General features: G+C 40.2%; 2 protein-coding genes across 2 annotated transcripts; one reads left to right on the forward strand and one right to left on the reverse strand.

The window, feature by feature from the left end:
• The first annotated feature begins 1,409 nt into the window (after positions 1–1,409).
• LOC132098434 (zona pellucida sperm-binding protein 4-like) lies at positions 1,410–3,600 on the forward strand. The gene is made up of 8 exons (XM_059504551.1): positions 1,410–2,136; positions 2,210–2,397; positions 2,470–2,567; positions 2,639–2,796; positions 2,870–3,062; positions 3,133–3,280; positions 3,360–3,432; positions 3,511–3,600. The coding sequence occupies exons 1-8, from the start codon at positions 1,410–1,412 to the stop codon at positions 3,585–3,587; spliced, it is 1,662 nt and encodes a 553-aa protein (XP_059360534.1). The 3' UTR covers positions 3,588–3,600.
• A 2,517-nt stretch (positions 3,601–6,117) lies between these two features.
• Positions 6,118–8,160, reverse strand: LOC132098436 (zona pellucida sperm-binding protein 3-like). The gene is made up of 8 exons (XM_059504552.1): positions 7,616–8,160; positions 7,255–7,373; positions 7,071–7,174; positions 6,822–6,999; positions 6,609–6,726; positions 6,445–6,527; positions 6,291–6,382; positions 6,118–6,216 (listed from the first exon to the last, which is right to left on the reverse strand). Exons 1-8 carry the CDS (start codon positions 8,147–8,149, stop codon positions 6,137–6,139), a joined length of 1,308 nt encoding a protein of 435 aa, XP_059360535.1. The 5' UTR covers positions 8,150–8,160; the 3' UTR covers positions 6,118–6,136.
• Between the last annotated feature and the right edge of the window lie 9,070 nt (positions 8,161–17,230).

Genomic DNA, 17,230 nt, shown 5'->3' on the forward strand with positions numbered 1-17,230 from the left:
CACAGGTTGCCTCAAATGGAAGTCCACCGCCATCTCACTTGGCACTTCTGGAACAATGGGAAACCTCCAGTCCAAAGGCTTCACTGGTCCCTGCAACACCTGCTTCTCCTGAAGACCAAGAGGCTCTTGTGCAAATCCTCTGTAGTCAAGACTCTGAGACGGAGAAGCCTTCTGCAAAGTGTTTCCGAGCACTTGAGAAGAAACGGGCACTCTGGAAGCTGGATATGATTGATGCTTCTTACTTTTTGGACTTTGACTGGATCTCAAACTTCCAAAAGCATTCTTCAGATCAAACACCACAAGCACAACCAGCACTAACACATATTGCAAAAGACCAATCCTGACAAACGTTAACACAATACCCACCAGTCCTCGTCTTTGCCATTAAGTACAGCTTTGAATTTAAGCGGCTCCTCCCCTTTCAGCTTGACTGATTACCTTTGATTCTCCTCTGGACCTGTAATTAACAAATGAGAACGTTCTGGAATGTCACTAGCCAATGGAAGGCTTGATAAGGATCTGAGATTTTCATCTACACTTATTTACAATTTTTCAGTTAAAGTTTGACAGTGTGTCTATGATAGACAATGAATGTCATTAAAAAGCCCCTGATATGACTCAAATAATAGAGAACTTTTAATAAAAATCTCTCTTTTTTTAAAAGAGTTTTTAGTTTATCATTGGAAAAGATTTGGAAAAATGTAGAATTACATCACTTGCTCCCCAATGAATGGGTGGCATCAGAACGAAAGTACAAAGAGCTGATATAAATATAAAAATAATCCACAAGTAATTCACATCAATTACTGTCTTTTGAAGGGAAAGGCTGTGTGTTTCTAAGAAACAAATCCATCGTTAAGAAATTCAAACTATAAGAGTTTATAATCCCAGTTAAAAGTGCCATAGAATGCATTGATACAATATTTTAAATATCTACATAAAAGGTACGTGGCTTGGGTATGGGCAAAAATTCTCCATAACGGTTTTACATGTCCATTTACAACCCTGGGATTTGTCCCTAGAATTATTTGGAAGGGTCATGAACAATAATGTCAAGCTCTGCTCTTATCGGCGGTTTCACAGCTCGGATCTCTTCTTTCCAGCGTGAAAGATGGAGAGATTAGGCTTCCAACCTGATATGTTTGAGCCTGTATCAGACGAAGATAAAGATTTGGAAAGAATGTTTAGCGTCCGCGTGAACAAGGCTTGAGAGAGTTGTCAGTGAAGATGTGGACGCAGCCTCTGTGTTGCTTTTAAAGCGTTCTTTCAATAAGAATTGAATCTTGAGATCCAATGAGAATCACCCAGTAGTTAATGAAGAGGGAGGGACTATCGTTAATTAGCTGAAATCTGTAGAATACAAAAAGACCAAAGGGCAATATCTCCACTTGGTGTTTAGCTGTTGAACAATGGCTGGAAGTTGGTGTTTGGTTCAGATTTCGTTGGTCTGTGCGTTCTGTCATGCTGTTCCACAGTGGAGTAAGTCGCTTCAGGATGTTCAAGCTCTGATGATGCAGCAAACTGACCAGCAGTTTCAGCTCCAGAAGCCAGTTCAACAGCTAACTAACCAACAGTTTCCGCTTCGGAAGCCAGTTCAACAGCTAACTAAGCTGCAGTTTCCGCTTCAGAAGCCTGTTCAACAGCTAACTAACCAGCAGTTTCCACTTCAGAAACCAGTTCAACAGCTACCTACACCGCAGTTTCCACTTCAGAAGCCAGTTCAACAGCTACCTACCCCCCAATTTCCACTTCAGAAGCCAGTTCAACAGCTACCTACCCCGCAATTTCCACTTCAGAAGCCTGTTCAACAGTTAACTAAGCCGCAGTTTCCGCTTCAGAAGCCTGTTCAACAGCTAACTAACCAGCAATTTCCGCTTCAGAAGCCAGTTCAACAGCTACCTACCCCGCAATTTCCACTTCAGAAGCCAGTTCAACAGATAACTAAGCCGCAGTTTCCGATTCAGAAGCCAGTTAAACAGCAGTTTCAGAAGCCAGTAGTGCAGGCAGAGCCCCTTGATAAATGTGCTGTAGCTGATTCTGAGCAGATCCAATGTGGTCTACCTGGGATCAGTGGTGCTGAGTGTGAAGCTATCAACTGCTGCTTTAACGGACAGCAGTGTTTCTATGGAAGGGCGGGTAAGTGTTCTCAATCTTTCGTTCGTGTCAAACTGATTCTCTGAATTTAACCTGCTCTTGTACCTTGTTCTAGTGACTGTCCAGTGTATTAGAGATGGTCAGTTTGTGGTAGTGGTGTCTAGAGACGTTACTCTGCCTCGACTGAGTCTGGATACGGTTCATCTACTGGGTGGAAATGACCCACCTTGTGCTCCTGTGGGGTCTACACCTTCCTTTGCTATATACCAGTTCCCTGTGACCGCATGTGGCACGAGCGTGATGGTGAGCAGCAGCTACTGGTTTTATTCTGCATTGCTTATGATGGACTGGATGCTGACACGTTCCTATTCACAGGAGGACAGCGGATATGTGGTGTATGAAAACCGAATGACCTCCTCGTATGAAGTGGGGATTGGACCATATGGTTCCATCACAAGGGACAGTCATTTTGAGTAGGTGATCCATGTCTTGGTGTGACCATTAATCCCTGATAAATGCTACAAGCTCGCTGTGTGTCGTCCAGGTTTCTCTTCCAGTGTAGATATTCGGGAACTTCCGTGGAAGCTCTGGTTGTGGAGGTCAACTCTGTTCCTCCACCTCCACCAGTAGCTGCTCCTGGACCTCTCAGGGTGGAGCTCAGACTGGCCAATGGCCAATGTGTCACCAAAGGCTGTGCTGAAGGTAAGGTCTTGTCCTGTGTCTGCCTAAAGCCTTTCAAACTGGAGTCTGGTTAAACCCCAGTGTTGTTCCTCAGGGGATGAGGCCTACACGTCCTATTACAGTGACGCTGATTATCCCATCACAAAAGTCCTGCGAGAGCCTGTGTATGTTGAGGTGCACATTATGGAGAGGACCGACCCCAACATTGTCCTGACGCTGGGACGTTGTTGGACGACTTCAACCCCCAGTCCACTCAGTCTCCCCCAGTGGGACCTTCTGATCGACGGGTGAGTGTACAGCCAATCTTTATCCAGTTGGTCTGCTGGGAGACCCTTTCTAACTTTCTCTTGTTTTCAGATGCCCTTACCAGGACGACCGCTATCTGACCACACTGGTTCCAGTGACTGGATCGTCTGGTCTTCAGTTCCCAACCCACTACAAGCGCTTTGTTGTGAAGATGTTCACATTTGTAGATCCAGCCTCACTGGCTGCTCTGAAGGAAACCGTATGCCCCCCTTTACTTGAACATCTGTATATTTACTACTTGTGGATTCTATGACTTGAGCCTCTTTCTTCCCTGTCAGATCTTCATCCACTGCAGTACAGAGGTGTGCCATCCATCATCTGGCTCTTGTGAGCAAAGCTGCACTAGGAAACGTGAGTTCTTGCTTTCTCTTGACAAGAGGAACGGAGCATTTTAGAAGTGCATTCTCACTTCGAACATTTCTCTTTCAGGAAGAGACACTCGTATCAAGGCTGTCTCTGGGGAGCAGACTGTGGTTTCTAGTGGAGAAGTTACTCTGGTCATGTAAATCTAGTGTTTTTTTTTTTTTTAATAAACTTTGCAGAACCCTTAGGTGTCTTTGTCTATTGGCATTGTTTTGGTTCAGCAGAATGTGGGATTACATGCCTCTTCCCAGTGTTTTCCCCTCTCACTATTAAACCAAGGTTCCACAACCTTTTGTAAGGTTGTGCATTCCTTAATCCTTCCTCCAGTTGCTAACCTGGGGCCGCACAAGGCTCCCCTTATTCTTTTAATTTGTCTTCCAAACAGTAGTTTGGTTCCCGACATTCACAATATAGAAAGTAGTTATGTGGATTACTTGCGGCTTTTGTTTTAAATACAACTCAAATCGCTGAGCTCAAGTTTTAAGTGGAAATCAGTTCTCGACTGTCTTGAAGCAAACACGAAACGGTGTCAATTGTCTGCAACTCAAAGTAGTGATATTAAAGGAATACTTCACCCCAAAATTGTGTCACTAATCCCTTACCCCCGTGTTGTTCCAAACCTGTAAAAACTTCATTCGTCTTCGTAACACAATTTAACCCCTTACTTGTCACCCCCCATTTTCAGCATGGAGACACAAATGACATACCCAAAATTAAAAGGTTGCTGCTTAGGAGTCTTTCTTACTAGATACATAATGTTCCCAAAGCTGACACTTCAAAGTTTACTGTTCATGAATCAGAATTACTCAGACTGTTATAATAGAGATAAGCTCAAACATGTCAATAAAAATATTTAAAACATACTGAAGTGTACTAAATGATGTAGGATATGATTTTAGATACATGATGAAGCTAAAGCCACAAGTCTACTAATACTTCACTTTGATATTTCAGAATCTGATCTCACAAAGTGTGAATTTTATTAAACCTTTTCTAAGACCATGTCATGTGTATTTTTAGAGAAGGCTCATAAAAGGCTAATAAAATTGATTTGACTCCTGGAATGCGATTATCTCTTGTTTGATTCTATTGTTCTTGCGAAACAAGCCTTTCACACATCGGCCAGGTATGACACAATAATGATAAATGAGGATTTTCTTTTTTTTATTCCGCTACTATTAGCCTTTGTTTTGGGTATTTCAAGGTTTACCAAGCCACATCGCTTCATTTCCAGTATACATTTACCCCACTATTATCAAAAGCCTTACTATAAAAATACAAAACATTTTCTTACAACCTTTGACAATACTACAAAATGCATTATGAAGAAGATCTGCACCTGCTATGTAGCTGCATTAGAGCTAACGTTAGCATCAAGCTACATGAGACTATTTATGAAATTATTAGTACACTTTTACTCAAAACTCACTTTAAACCCTGACTGAGTGTTTGTAATAACCTCCTTTTGGTCGTTTACGGTTGTAAATATATGCTATTTATAGCCTTTTACGTCGCTGCACAAGTTAGCATTTCAGATGTACATTTTTAATATTGTTATAAAAACGCCCCAAATCTCAAGAAAATCACATACCAACTATTAACTAACGTAATCGTGTGTTTATTATTTGGATATTTCATGGGTACAGAGGTTTCTCTGTGTTGTTGTGGTCAGATATCAACACGGAAGTGTACAGGAAATGCATCATGGGCAGGACAGGGCGGGATATGATGCACAAGACACGGGCGAATCCGGTCTCTGTCAGCGCGCACACGGAAGACTATACACACAGAGACAGGGCTGGGAGCGGATCATTATCATCAGATCGCGTAAATCAGTGGAAAATGAATAGATATTATGATTCTGTCTGAAGAAATATGAAGTAAACATCAGTAAATATATCTCTGTGTATATGCAACTTTTGACTATAAACCCTATTTGACACTTTTCAGTGAATCTATGAGAACACAAACCACTGCAGACGTGACTGAATATGAATGCTTGGTGAATTTCATCCACCAGTCCAAACATTAGTTCTCTTTGGGTGTCATTTCGGCAATGATTTCTCAGAATTATAACTGACCTGCTACTGCACAAAAAACCCCTTACGTCAGTACAGGTTCTGCAAGTTTGGCTCCCCAAATACTAAATTGAACTTAAGAGATGCCTGCCATTTTCCTAACACAATGGAAAAACCTATAAATAACCCATCTGAAGGTGGAAAATGTTGTGCCAGTGTTGATACTGGGAGTGCGCTTTTATTGTACATGGATTTAAAAGCATTAGAGATGTCAACAAGGAGCATTAGGAAACAGATTTAACTGAGCAAACCTATTTGGGGATGCAAGGAGAAAATTAAACTGCTCATTTGAAGTTACCAACACGAAGAAATCAAGTTCACTGCATAAGAGGCACGCAAAATCTGCAGTGCTTCTAGGAAGTGGACGTTCACGCAGAACTCCCAGAATTCCCTTTACAGCATCATGGGCAATGTATTCCACCTTTACAGTACTCATCAAAAGGGAGCTCACAGCAGGTCCCTTTAAAAGGGTTATTAACTTCCCTAACGTGAAAAGGGAGCCTTTCCTTCTGGCAAGAGAATAGGTACAGTAGGACTACCCGCTTCCTCGCTCAAATCAATTGGTTAAACTAGACAAGAAAAACCGAAGCAAGAATAAGTTTGCTCCCCCACATTTATTGAAGACCAGCCAAAGTCTTCTTGTGCTCTTGAACCACTACAGGACCGAGCGAGGCCTTCCCTTCCCACTGAAGGCCTAGAAAAAAAAAAGCAGACACCAGAGTTAAGTGCTTGAAGGGTCAAAAACCAAGCTTAAAAGCACCTTCCTACCTCCAAAAGGAGAAGCAGCAGTTCCACCATCAGGACCACATGTGGAGTCACAGCAACCACAAACCTGGTGGTTCCCATCAGCAGCAAGCCACCTGCAATACGAAAAAAATCAGACATGGCACCTTTAATGTATTCGTACGTGGCATGAACATACCCATTGGCAAAGGAACAGGATTTGTGGAGCGCGTCACTAGGTGCAGAAGCAAGAGTGGCCTTCAGAACACATGTTATGTAGATCTGCAAGAGACACCACGGGTAAGGGGTCACAAACCAAAGCAAATGGGAGAGGTCGTTCTCCCCAACACTCGGAATACATACAGAAGGACTGGATCCCCCCTGGAACATGAAGGCCTCCAGCTGGAACCGGATTTTGTCTTCCTGGGATCGAGGCATGAAGCGCGAGCTGGAAGCTGTGACCTTGGCATCCACAAGACATCTAAGGAGTGAAAAGTAGTTGTCGGGGACAAAGTGGTTACAAGGAGCAAACGCGAGAACAACTCAACTCTGCAGCATCTGGTGACATGAACACACCCATGATTCTCAATGAACAAATATCTCGGAAGGGCGTTCACATCAGGTACTTGGGTGGCCACACAGCTGTCCACAAACACACGCAGAGGGACGTGGTTGTATACCTTCACGGATGCCTCAACATTAATAACGTCACCCAGGAAGTAAGAGTTTGAAGGCCTCTCATAGGACCAGTCATCTGCAAGAGGGAAGAACTGCTTAGGCACAGCCTCGTTCAGAAGGCAGGAGGTCTAGAGAAACTGCACAAACCCATCATGAGCTTCAGGGAGAACAGCAAGACTTCTTCACCAGCCTCCGTTGAGGCATAAGGGACCCAAGTTGGCTTCAAGGCATTACCGCTGACATTTTGAAACCTGCCGTTCAAGTTACCAATTAAACGGGCTTCCGGTTCCACCACCGCAAGCAATGCCATGAGTCACAAAAGGTCACTTACCTTTGATAATGGCATTGAACACCAATAACTGCACCACCTGCACGGGTAATCGGAGTGCCAGCAAACGCCTCAGGAGTGTAGGTAAGGGCAAAGGTGTAGACAAGCTCATCCTTGGTCATCTATAGGAGACTGACGTTGTTACCAAGAGGATTCTCCCCAAACCCCAACCCATTCCAAAAGGCATCTTAGCAAGTCATGCCATAACACTTGGTTACCCGAGTAAGCAGTTATTAAGGGTTTTTCCCCCCACTATAAAAGAACCGTCCCATGGATGTTATAGATTCAGGGAGCCATCGATACCAAAACAAGGGCCCATTTTTAGTAGGGTTCAATAGATCTAGTAACACTTAACCGCTCTTACCATCAACACACTGTTGCAGTCCTGCAGTTCGTTCTCAAAGAAGAGCACCTTGGAGCCTGGGACCAAACCGACAACAGGACATCCTCCCAAAGTCAGACCAGATGGCTGGATCAGTTCACCATTGCTAAACAAGTCCTGCTGTACCTCCACATGAACCCGGTTCTCACCGCATTGAATAGCTACACTACTGGGAGTCACAGGTTGCCTCAAATGGAAGTCCACCGCCATCTCACTCGGCACTTCTGGAACAATGGGAAACCTCCAGTCCAAAGGCTTCACTGGACCCTGCAACACCTGCTTCTCCTGAAGACCAAGAGGCTCTTGTGCAAATCCTCTGTAGTCAAGACTCTGAGACGGAGAAGCCTTCTGCAAAGTGTCTCCGAGCACTTGAGAAGAAACAGGCACTCTGGAAGCTGGATATGATTGATGCTTCTTGCTTTTTGGACTTTGACTGGATCTCAAACTTCCAAAAGCATTCTTCAGATCAAACACCACAAGCACAACCAGCACTAACACATATTGCAAAAGACCCATCCTGACAAACGTTAACACAATACCCACCAGTCCTCGTCTTTGCCATTAAGTACAGCTTTGAATTTAAGCGGCTCCTCCCCTTTCAGCTTGACTGATTACCTTTGATTCTCCTCTGGACCTGTAATTAACAAATGAGAACGTTCTGGAATGTCACTAGCCAATGGAAGGCTTGATAAGGATCTGAGATTTTCATCTACACTTATTTACAATTTTTCAGTTAAAGTTTGACAGTGTGTCTATGATAGACAATGAATGTCATTAAAAAAGCCCCTGATATGACTCAAATAATAGAGAATATTCATAAAAATCTCTCTTTTTTTTAAAAGAGTTTTTAGTTTATCATTGGAAAAGAATTGGAAAAATGTAGAATTACATCACTTGCTCCCCAATGAATGGGTGGCATCAGAACGAAAGTACAAAGAGCTGATATAAATATAAAAATAATCCACAAGTAATTCACATCAATTACTGTCTTTTGGAGGGAAAGGCTGTGTGTTTCTAAGAAACAAATCCATCGTTAAGAAATTCAAACTATTCTTTCCGGCCAAAATAGGAGTTCATAATCCCAGTTAAAGGTGCCATAGAATGCATTGATACAATATTTTAAATGATATCTACATAAAAGGTACGTGGCTTGGGTATGGGCAAAAATTCTCCAGAACGGTTTTACATGTCCATTTACAACCCTGGGATTTGTCCCTAGAATTATTTGGAAGGGTCATGAACAATAATGTCGAGCTCTGCTCTGATTGGCGGTTTCACAGCTCGGATCTCTTCTTTCCAGCGTGAAAGATGGAGAGATTAGGCTTCCAACCTGATATGTTTGAGCCTGTATCAGACGAAGATAAAGATTTGGAAAGAATGTTTAGCGTCCGCGTGAACAAGGCTTGAGAGAGTTGTCAGTGAAGATGTGGACGCAGCCTCTGTGTTGCTTTTAAAGCGTTCTTTCAATAAGAATTGAATCTTGAGATCCAATGAGAATCACCCAGTAGTTAATGAAGAGGGAGGGACTATCGTTAATTAGCTGAAATCTGTAGAATACAAAAAGACCAAAGGGCAATATCTCCACTTGGTGGTGGGTGAGACTACGGTGGTGGCAGGTGGAGGTGTGGAGTGATGATGGAAGGAAGTAGCGTAGATTCCGGAAGTGATCCGGAAATGGAGGATGTGGATAGTGGAGGCGGCGAGAATGGAAGTAGTAAGTGGAGTGTAGTAGAAAATCGGAAAAGAAAGAAACAATCTTCAGAATCGGGTAGTGAGAAAGGAAATCTCCAGACTAGAAGAAGGAAAGAGGAATATAAGGTATTGTTGAAGTTTGTTGACTCTGTAAATGCGATTAATCCGTTGAAGCTGACGAAAACATTGAAAGAAATGATAGGGACAGTTGAAAGCATTACGACTTTGAGGGATGGCAATCTGTTGTTGTTTTGTAAAGACAGTAGGCAGCAAAAATCAGCTCTGGGTATAAAATCGATGATTGGACATAAGGTGTTGTGCTCGATACCGGAAGAAAAGAATTGGGTTAGAGGTGTTGTAACAGGGATTCCGACAGATGTCACGGAGGAGAAGATTAAAAGAAATATCACGGGAGCAGCAGTAAAGTTTGTTAAACGGCTCAAGTGTGTTAGAAATAACGAGAAGATGGATAGCCTCTCAGTAATGATAAACTTTGATGAAAATAAAATGCCAGAGAAAGTTTATTTAGGATTTGTAAGATATGCAGTAAGACCATACGTTCCTCCGCCGCTAAGATGTTATAAGTGTCAAAAATTCGGTCATGTAGCGGCAGTATGCAGAGGTAAGCAGAGATGTGCGCGGTGTGGAGGTGAACATGAGTACGGCAAATGTGGGCAAGGTGTAAATCCTAAATGCTGCAACTGTGGTGGGGATCATAGTGCAGGATACGGTGGTTGTCAGGTACGGAAAAAGGCAGTCAAGGTTCAAAATGTTAGAACGACAGAAGGAATAACATACGCTGAGGCATTGAAGAAAGTAAACCAGATTCCTAAAACAAATGAAAATATGAATGAAGAAATTCATTCAAAACAACAGAGTAAAGAACAAAGAGATGAAAAGGTAGTAGTGGATGATAAAGTGGCATTTGTAACATTTATCGCTGAAGTAGTGAACTGTTCAGCTCAAACTGAAAGCAGGACTGAAAGAATTAAAATCATTATCAGAGCTGCAGAAAAGTACTTGGATCTGGGGAATGTTACTGTTGACATGATAAATGAAAGGCTCAAGATTCCAACATTAAATAGTCAAGCAGTAAATAGTCAGACAACATGTGGTGGATCTTAATGGTGTTATATATTTTGCAATGGAATGCAAGAAGTTTGATTGCAAATGGACAGGAGTTTAAGAAATTTATAGCAGACCAAGAGAAAGGCCCAGATATTATATGTATACAGGAAACTTGGCTTAAGTCACAATATAACTTTCTAATACATGGATATACTACTATTCGGAGGGATAGACAACAAGGGAATGGAGGTGGAGTAGCTACTTTTATAAAGCAAGGAATCGGGTATAAAACAGTTGAGGTAGATGGGGAAGTAGAAGTTGTGGTGGTGGAAATATGGGAAGGATCAAGGTGTATTAGAGTAATTAATTTTTACAATCCATGTGATAGGTTAAGCAAGGATATTCTAGAAAGTATAGGAGGAAATGAAAGTCAAAAAATGGTGTGGTGTGGTGATTTTAACGCTCATAGTTCAATATGGGGAAGCGCAAAAACAGATTATAATGGTAAGATCATTGAAGATATGCTAGATTGGGGAAGATTAGTGTGCATTAATGATGGAAGTCATACTAGAATTGATTTGAATAAGGGAAGGCATTCGGTATTAGACTTGACAATAGTATCTGAAAGTTTAGCGAGTAAATGTGAATGGAAAGTACTAAAACAAAGTACTGTAGGAAGTGATCATTTTCCTATTTGCAGTAAAGTTGGAGTAGATATAGAACAAAGAGTGGGGGAAAGAATGCCTAGGTGGAGGTTCAAGTCAGCGGATTGGGATAAGTATAAGGAGTTATGTGGAAGCAAAATGAAGGACATTAGTAAATGTATAGAAGATGTTGATGTTTTTAATGATGAAATATGCAAGGTTCTTCAGAGTACAGCAGTAGAAGTAATAGGTAAGAGGAAGGCAGGCAGCAGGAAGAAAGTTATGCCATGGTGGAACGAGGAGTGTAGTGAGGCAACAAAAAGGAGAAATAAAGCACTCAAGAAGGTAAGAAGGTCACTTAATTATAATGATTTAATAAGTTATAAAAGGGCACAAGCTATAGTGAGAAGAGTCATTCGGACATCTAAAAGAAATTATTGGAGGGAATTTTGTAATAGAATAGGGGAAGACATTGAAATAAGTGAGTTATGGAATATGATACGAAAGATGGGAGGGATACAAAGAGGTTACAACATACCTGTATTAGAATATAATAATAGACAAATTATATCTGAAAGCGGTAAAGCAGAGGTATTTGCAGAAACATTCGTTAAAATTCATAGTAATTCGAATTTATCAGAGGATGCGAGGAAAACTAGGGACCAGATACTAAGTAAATATCCTCATTTATTGGAGGAAAAGGGACTTTCAGGAAGTACAATGGATTCAGAGTTTAATTTGTACGAATTGAAAAAAGCGCTTGCAGGGGTTAAGCAAACATCTCCAGGCAGAGATGACATTTGTTATGAGATGGTAAAACATTTATCAGAGACAGCATTAGAGACAATTTTGAGGCTTTTTAATAAGGTTTGGGAGTTAGGAAAGTTACCAAATGACTGGAAGCATGGTGTCATAGTGCCAATTCCAAAACCAGGCAAAGATCATACACAGCCAAATAATTATAGACCTATAGCTTTAACGTCTAATCTATGCAAAATAATGGAGCGTATGGTCATGAGTAGATTAGTATATGTCATTGAAAGGGATAATATTTTATCACCTTATCAAAGTGGATTTAGGAAAGGACGTAATACAATGGACTCAGTACTGTGCCTGGAATCTGAAATAAGAAAGGCTCAGGTAAATAAGGAAGCTTTAGTTGGGGTATTTTTTGATGTTGAAAAAGCTTATGACATGATGTGGAAAGAGGGACTTTTAATTAAGTTAGAAAAAATGGAAATTAAAGGAAGAATGTATAACTGGATCAGGGATTTCCTGTTTAACAGAACTATACAAGTAAGAGTAAGTACTGCTTTTTCTCAGATACACACAATAGAGAATGGAACACCTCAGGGAAGCGTTAGTAGTCCAATTCTGTTTAATATTATGATTAACGACATCTTTACAAAGGTTGATAGGGGCATTGGAAGATCTTTATATGCGGATGATGGAGCACTGTGGAAAAGAGGGCGTAATGTAAAGAATGTGGAAAGATGTTTGCAGAATGCCGTTAAAATGGTAGAAAATTGGGCAAATGAATGGGGATTTCGGTTTTCAGTAGATAAAACGCAGGTAATTTGTTTTGCAAAAAGGAAAAGTAACCCTACCATTAACATCAGATTGTATGGACAAGAAGTGAAGCAAACAGCAGTTGTGAGGTTTCTGGGTATATGGATGGATTTGAAATTGAATTTTAGTATGCATATCCAGAAACTGGTTGACAAATGCAAAAAAGCATTAAATATCATGAGGTGTTTAGCAGGAGTTGATTGGGGAGCATGTCGCCAGTCTCTTAAAATAATATATTGTGCTCTAATAAGATCAGCAATAGATTATGGCAGTATGGTATATTGCACTGCATCCAAAACACAACTCGTAAAAATAGAGGCAATTCAGTCACAAGCTTTGCGAGTTTGTTGTGGAGCGTTTAGATCCTCTCCAATAACAGCAGTGCAAGTAGAGATGGGTGTAATGCCTCAAGTAATTCGTAGGCTCAAGTTAAAGATGAGGTATTTTATAAGTATAAAGGGACACTTGGACAGTCACCCAGTTAAAATGGTGTTGGAGGATTGTTGGGAATATGGACATAAAAAGTTATCAAGTTTTGGATGGAAGGCCAGTGAGGAAGCCCGGAGAATGGGATTAAGTGACTTCAATGTTGCTCCTACTGTGGCTAGGTCAGCAATTCCTCCTTGGTTTTTCCCAATGCCTTTGATTGATACTCAATTGCTTAAAGAAAAGCATAACAATACAAATGGATTAGGAAATTTTAATATACAGCAATACATTGATCAAAGTTATTATAGTGCAGTTCAAATATACACTGATGGTTCAAAAGATCCAGAATCTGGGAAAACAGCAGTAGCGGTATATATTCCACTTTTTAACATTAGAATAGCAAAAAGAATATCAGATTATCTTTCAGTATTCTCTGCAGAAATTATTGCAATATGTCTAGCGCTTCAGTGGATAGAAGAAATCCAACCAACAAGGGTAGTGATATGTACAGATTCTTTATCCGCACTAAATAGCTTGGAAAGTGGAACATCATCAGCAAGGCAAGACATGATAAATGAAGTAATGCAGAGTCTTTACAGAACAAGACAGTATGGACTTCTGGTGAATCTTGTATGGGTTCCATCGCATATGGGTGTGAAAGGAAATGAGGAGGCTGATAATCAGGCTAAACAGGCATTAAATCATTCACAAATTGACATTGAAGTGGCATTAAGTAAAACAGAAATTAAAGTGATAATAGCTAAACAAATACAGGAAATTTGGCAGAAAGAATGGAATGAAGGAAAGAAAGGTAGACATTTTTACTGCATTCAAGGAAAAGTTGGGTCAGAGAGAAGAAGATTCGGAAACCGGAAAGAGGATGTTTTAATAACAAGAATGCGTATTGGACATTGTTTATTAAATCAAAGCTTACAAAGAATTGGTAAACATGAGAATGGAAATTGTGACAAATGTGGGTTAGTTGAAAATATAGAGCATGTCCTTTTAGAATGCGAAGCTTATGAAAGAGAGCGGTCCCAGTTAAGACATGCTTTAAGAAGTGTAGGAATCAATGAGTTGACACTTCAGGTTCTCCTAGGACAAGGTGCTAAACAATCAAGAGTTTATCATGAGTTATTTATATTTTTAAAGGAAACAGGATTATTTAATAGGATTTAAAACTCCATTATGTGTAAATTTTATATGGATATATATATATAATTTTTTTTTTTTTTTTTTTTTTTTTTTTTTTTTTTTTTTTTTTTAAAAGAGTAGATCTAGTTTAAACTTCCTTTCCAAATATGCGCTTCACACTCCATATCAGTAGGTGGCGGGAATGCACCTTTTAAGTTGGTTTGCCAACCGCCATTAAATCCTAGAAGAAGAAGAAGAAGATCTCCACTTGGTGGTGGGTGAGACTACGGTGGTGGCAGGTGGAGGTGTGGAGTGATGATGGAAGGAAGTAGCGTAGATTCCGGAAGTGATCCGGAAATGGAGGATGTGGATAGTGGAGGCGGCGAGAATGGAAGTAGTAAGTGGAGTGTAGTAGAAAATCGGAAAAGAAAGAAACAATCTTCAGAATCGGGTAGTGAGAAAGGAAATCTCCAGACTAGAAGAAGGAAAGAGGAATATAAGGTATTGTTGAAGTTTGTTGACTCTGTAAATGCGATTAATCCGTTGAAGCTGACGAAAACATTGAAAGAAATGATAGGGACAGTTGAAAGCATTACGACTTTGAGGGATGGCAATCTGTTGTTGTTTTGTAAAGACAGTAGGCAGCAAAAATCAGCTCTGGGTATAAAATCGATGATTGGACATAAGGTGTTGTGCTCGATACCGGAAGAAAAGAATTGGGTTAGAGGTGTTGTAACAGGGATTCCGACAGATGTCACGGAGGAGAAGATTAAAAGAAATATCACGGGAGCAGCAGTAAAGTTTGTTAAACGGCTCAAGTGTGTTAGAAATAACGAGAAGATGGATAGCCTCTCAGTAATGATAAACTTTGATGAAAATAAAATGCCAGAGAAAGTTTATTTAGGATTTGTAAGATATGCAGTAAGACCATACGTTCCTCCGCCGCTAAGATGTTATAAGTGTCAAAAATTCGGTCATGTAGCGGCAGTATGCAGAGGTAAGCAGAGATGTGCGCGGTGTGGAGGTGAACATGAGTACGGCAAATGTGGGCAAGGTGTAAATCCTAAATGCTGCAACTGTGGTGGGGATCATAGTGCAGGATACGGTGGTTGTCAGGTACGGAAAAAGGCAGTCAAGGTTCAAAATGTTAGAACGACAGAAGGAATAACATACGCTGAGGCATTGAAGAAAGTAAACCAGATTCCTAAAACAAATGAAAATATGAATGAAGAAATTCATTCAAAACAACAGAGTAAAGAACAAAGAGATGAAAAGGTAGTAGTGGATGATAAAGTGGCATTTGTAACATTTATCGCTGAAGTAGTGAACTGTTCAGCTCAAACTGAAAGCAGGACTGAAAGAATTAAAATCATTATCAGAGCTGCAGAAAAGTACTTGGATCTGGGGAATGTTACTGTTGACATGATAAATGAAAGGCTCAAGATTCCAACATTAAATAGTCAAGCAGTAAATAGTCAGACAACATGTGGTGGATCTTAATGGTGTTATATATTTTGCAATGGAATGCAAGAAGTTTGATTGCAAATGGACAGGAGTTTAAGAAATTTATAGCAGACCAAGAGAAAGGCCCAGATATTATATGTATACAGGAAACTTGGCTTAAGTCACAATATAACTTTCTAATACATGGATATACTACTATTCGGAGGGATAGACAACAAGGGAATGGAGGTGGAGTAGCTACTTTTATAAAGCAAGGAATCGGGTATAAAACAGTTGAGGTAGATGGGGAAGTAGAAGTTGTGGTGGTGGAAATATGGGAAGGATCAAGGTGTATTAGAGTAATTAATTTTTACAATCCATGTGATAGGTTAAGCAAGGATATTCTAGAAAGTATAGGAGGAAATGAAAGTCAAAAAATGGTGTGGTGTGGTGATTTTAACGCTCATAGTTCAATATGGGGAAGCGCAAAAACAGATTATAATGGTAAGATCATTGAAGATATGCTAGATTGGGGAAGATTAGTGTGCATTAATGATGGAAGTCATACTAGAATTGATTTGAATAAGGGAAGGCATTCGGTATTAGACTTGACAATAGTATCTGAAAGTTTAGCGAGTAAATGTGAATGGAAAGTACTAAAACAAAGTACTGTAGGAAGTGATCATTTTCCTATTTGCAGTAAAGTTGGAGTAGATATAGAACAAAGAGTGGGGGAAAGAATGCCTAGGTGGAGGTTCAAGTCAGCGGATTGGGATAAGTATAAGGAGTTATGTGGAAGCAAAATGAAGGACATTAGTAAATGTATAGAAGATGTTGATGTTTTTAATGATGAAATATGCAAGGTTCTTCAGAGTACAGCAGTAGAAGTAATAGGTAAGAGGAAGGCAGGCAGCAGGAAGAAAGTTATGCCATGGTGGAACGAGGAGTGTAGTGAGGCAACAAAAAGGAGAAATAAAGCACTCAAGAAGGTAAGAAGGTCACTTAATTATAATGATTTAATAAGTTATAAAAGGGCACAAGCTATAGTGAGAAGAGTCATTCGGACATCTAAAAGAAATTATTGGAGGGAATTTTGTAATAGAATAGGGGAAGACATTGAAATAAGTGAGTTATGGAATATGATACGAAAGATGGGAGGGATACAAAGAGGTTACAACATACCTGTATTAGAATATAATAATAGACAAATTATATCTGAAAGCGGTAAAGCAGAGGTATTTGCAGAAACATTCGTTAAAATTCATAGTAATTCGAATTTATCAGAGGATGCGAGGAAAACTAGGGACCAGATACTAAGTAAATATCCTCATTTATTGGAGGAAAAGGGACTTTCAGGAAGTACAATGGATTCAGAGTTTAATTTGTACGAATTGAAAAAAGCGCTTGCAGGGGTTAAGCAAACATCTCCAGGCAGAGATGACATTTGTTATGAGATGGTAAAACATTTATCAGAGACAGCATTAGAGACAATTTTGAGGCTTTTTAATAAGGTTTGGGAGTTAGGAAAGTTACCAAATGACTGGAAGCATGGTGTCATAGTGCCAATTCCAAAACCAGGCAAAGATCATACACAGCCAAATAATTATAGACCTATAGC

This window comes from Carassius carassius, chromosome 22, assembly GCF_963082965.1.
Source record: "Carassius carassius chromosome 22, fCarCar2.1, whole genome shotgun sequence".
Classification (NCBI taxonomy): domain Eukaryota; kingdom Metazoa; phylum Chordata; class Actinopteri; order Cypriniformes; family Cyprinidae; genus Carassius; species Carassius carassius.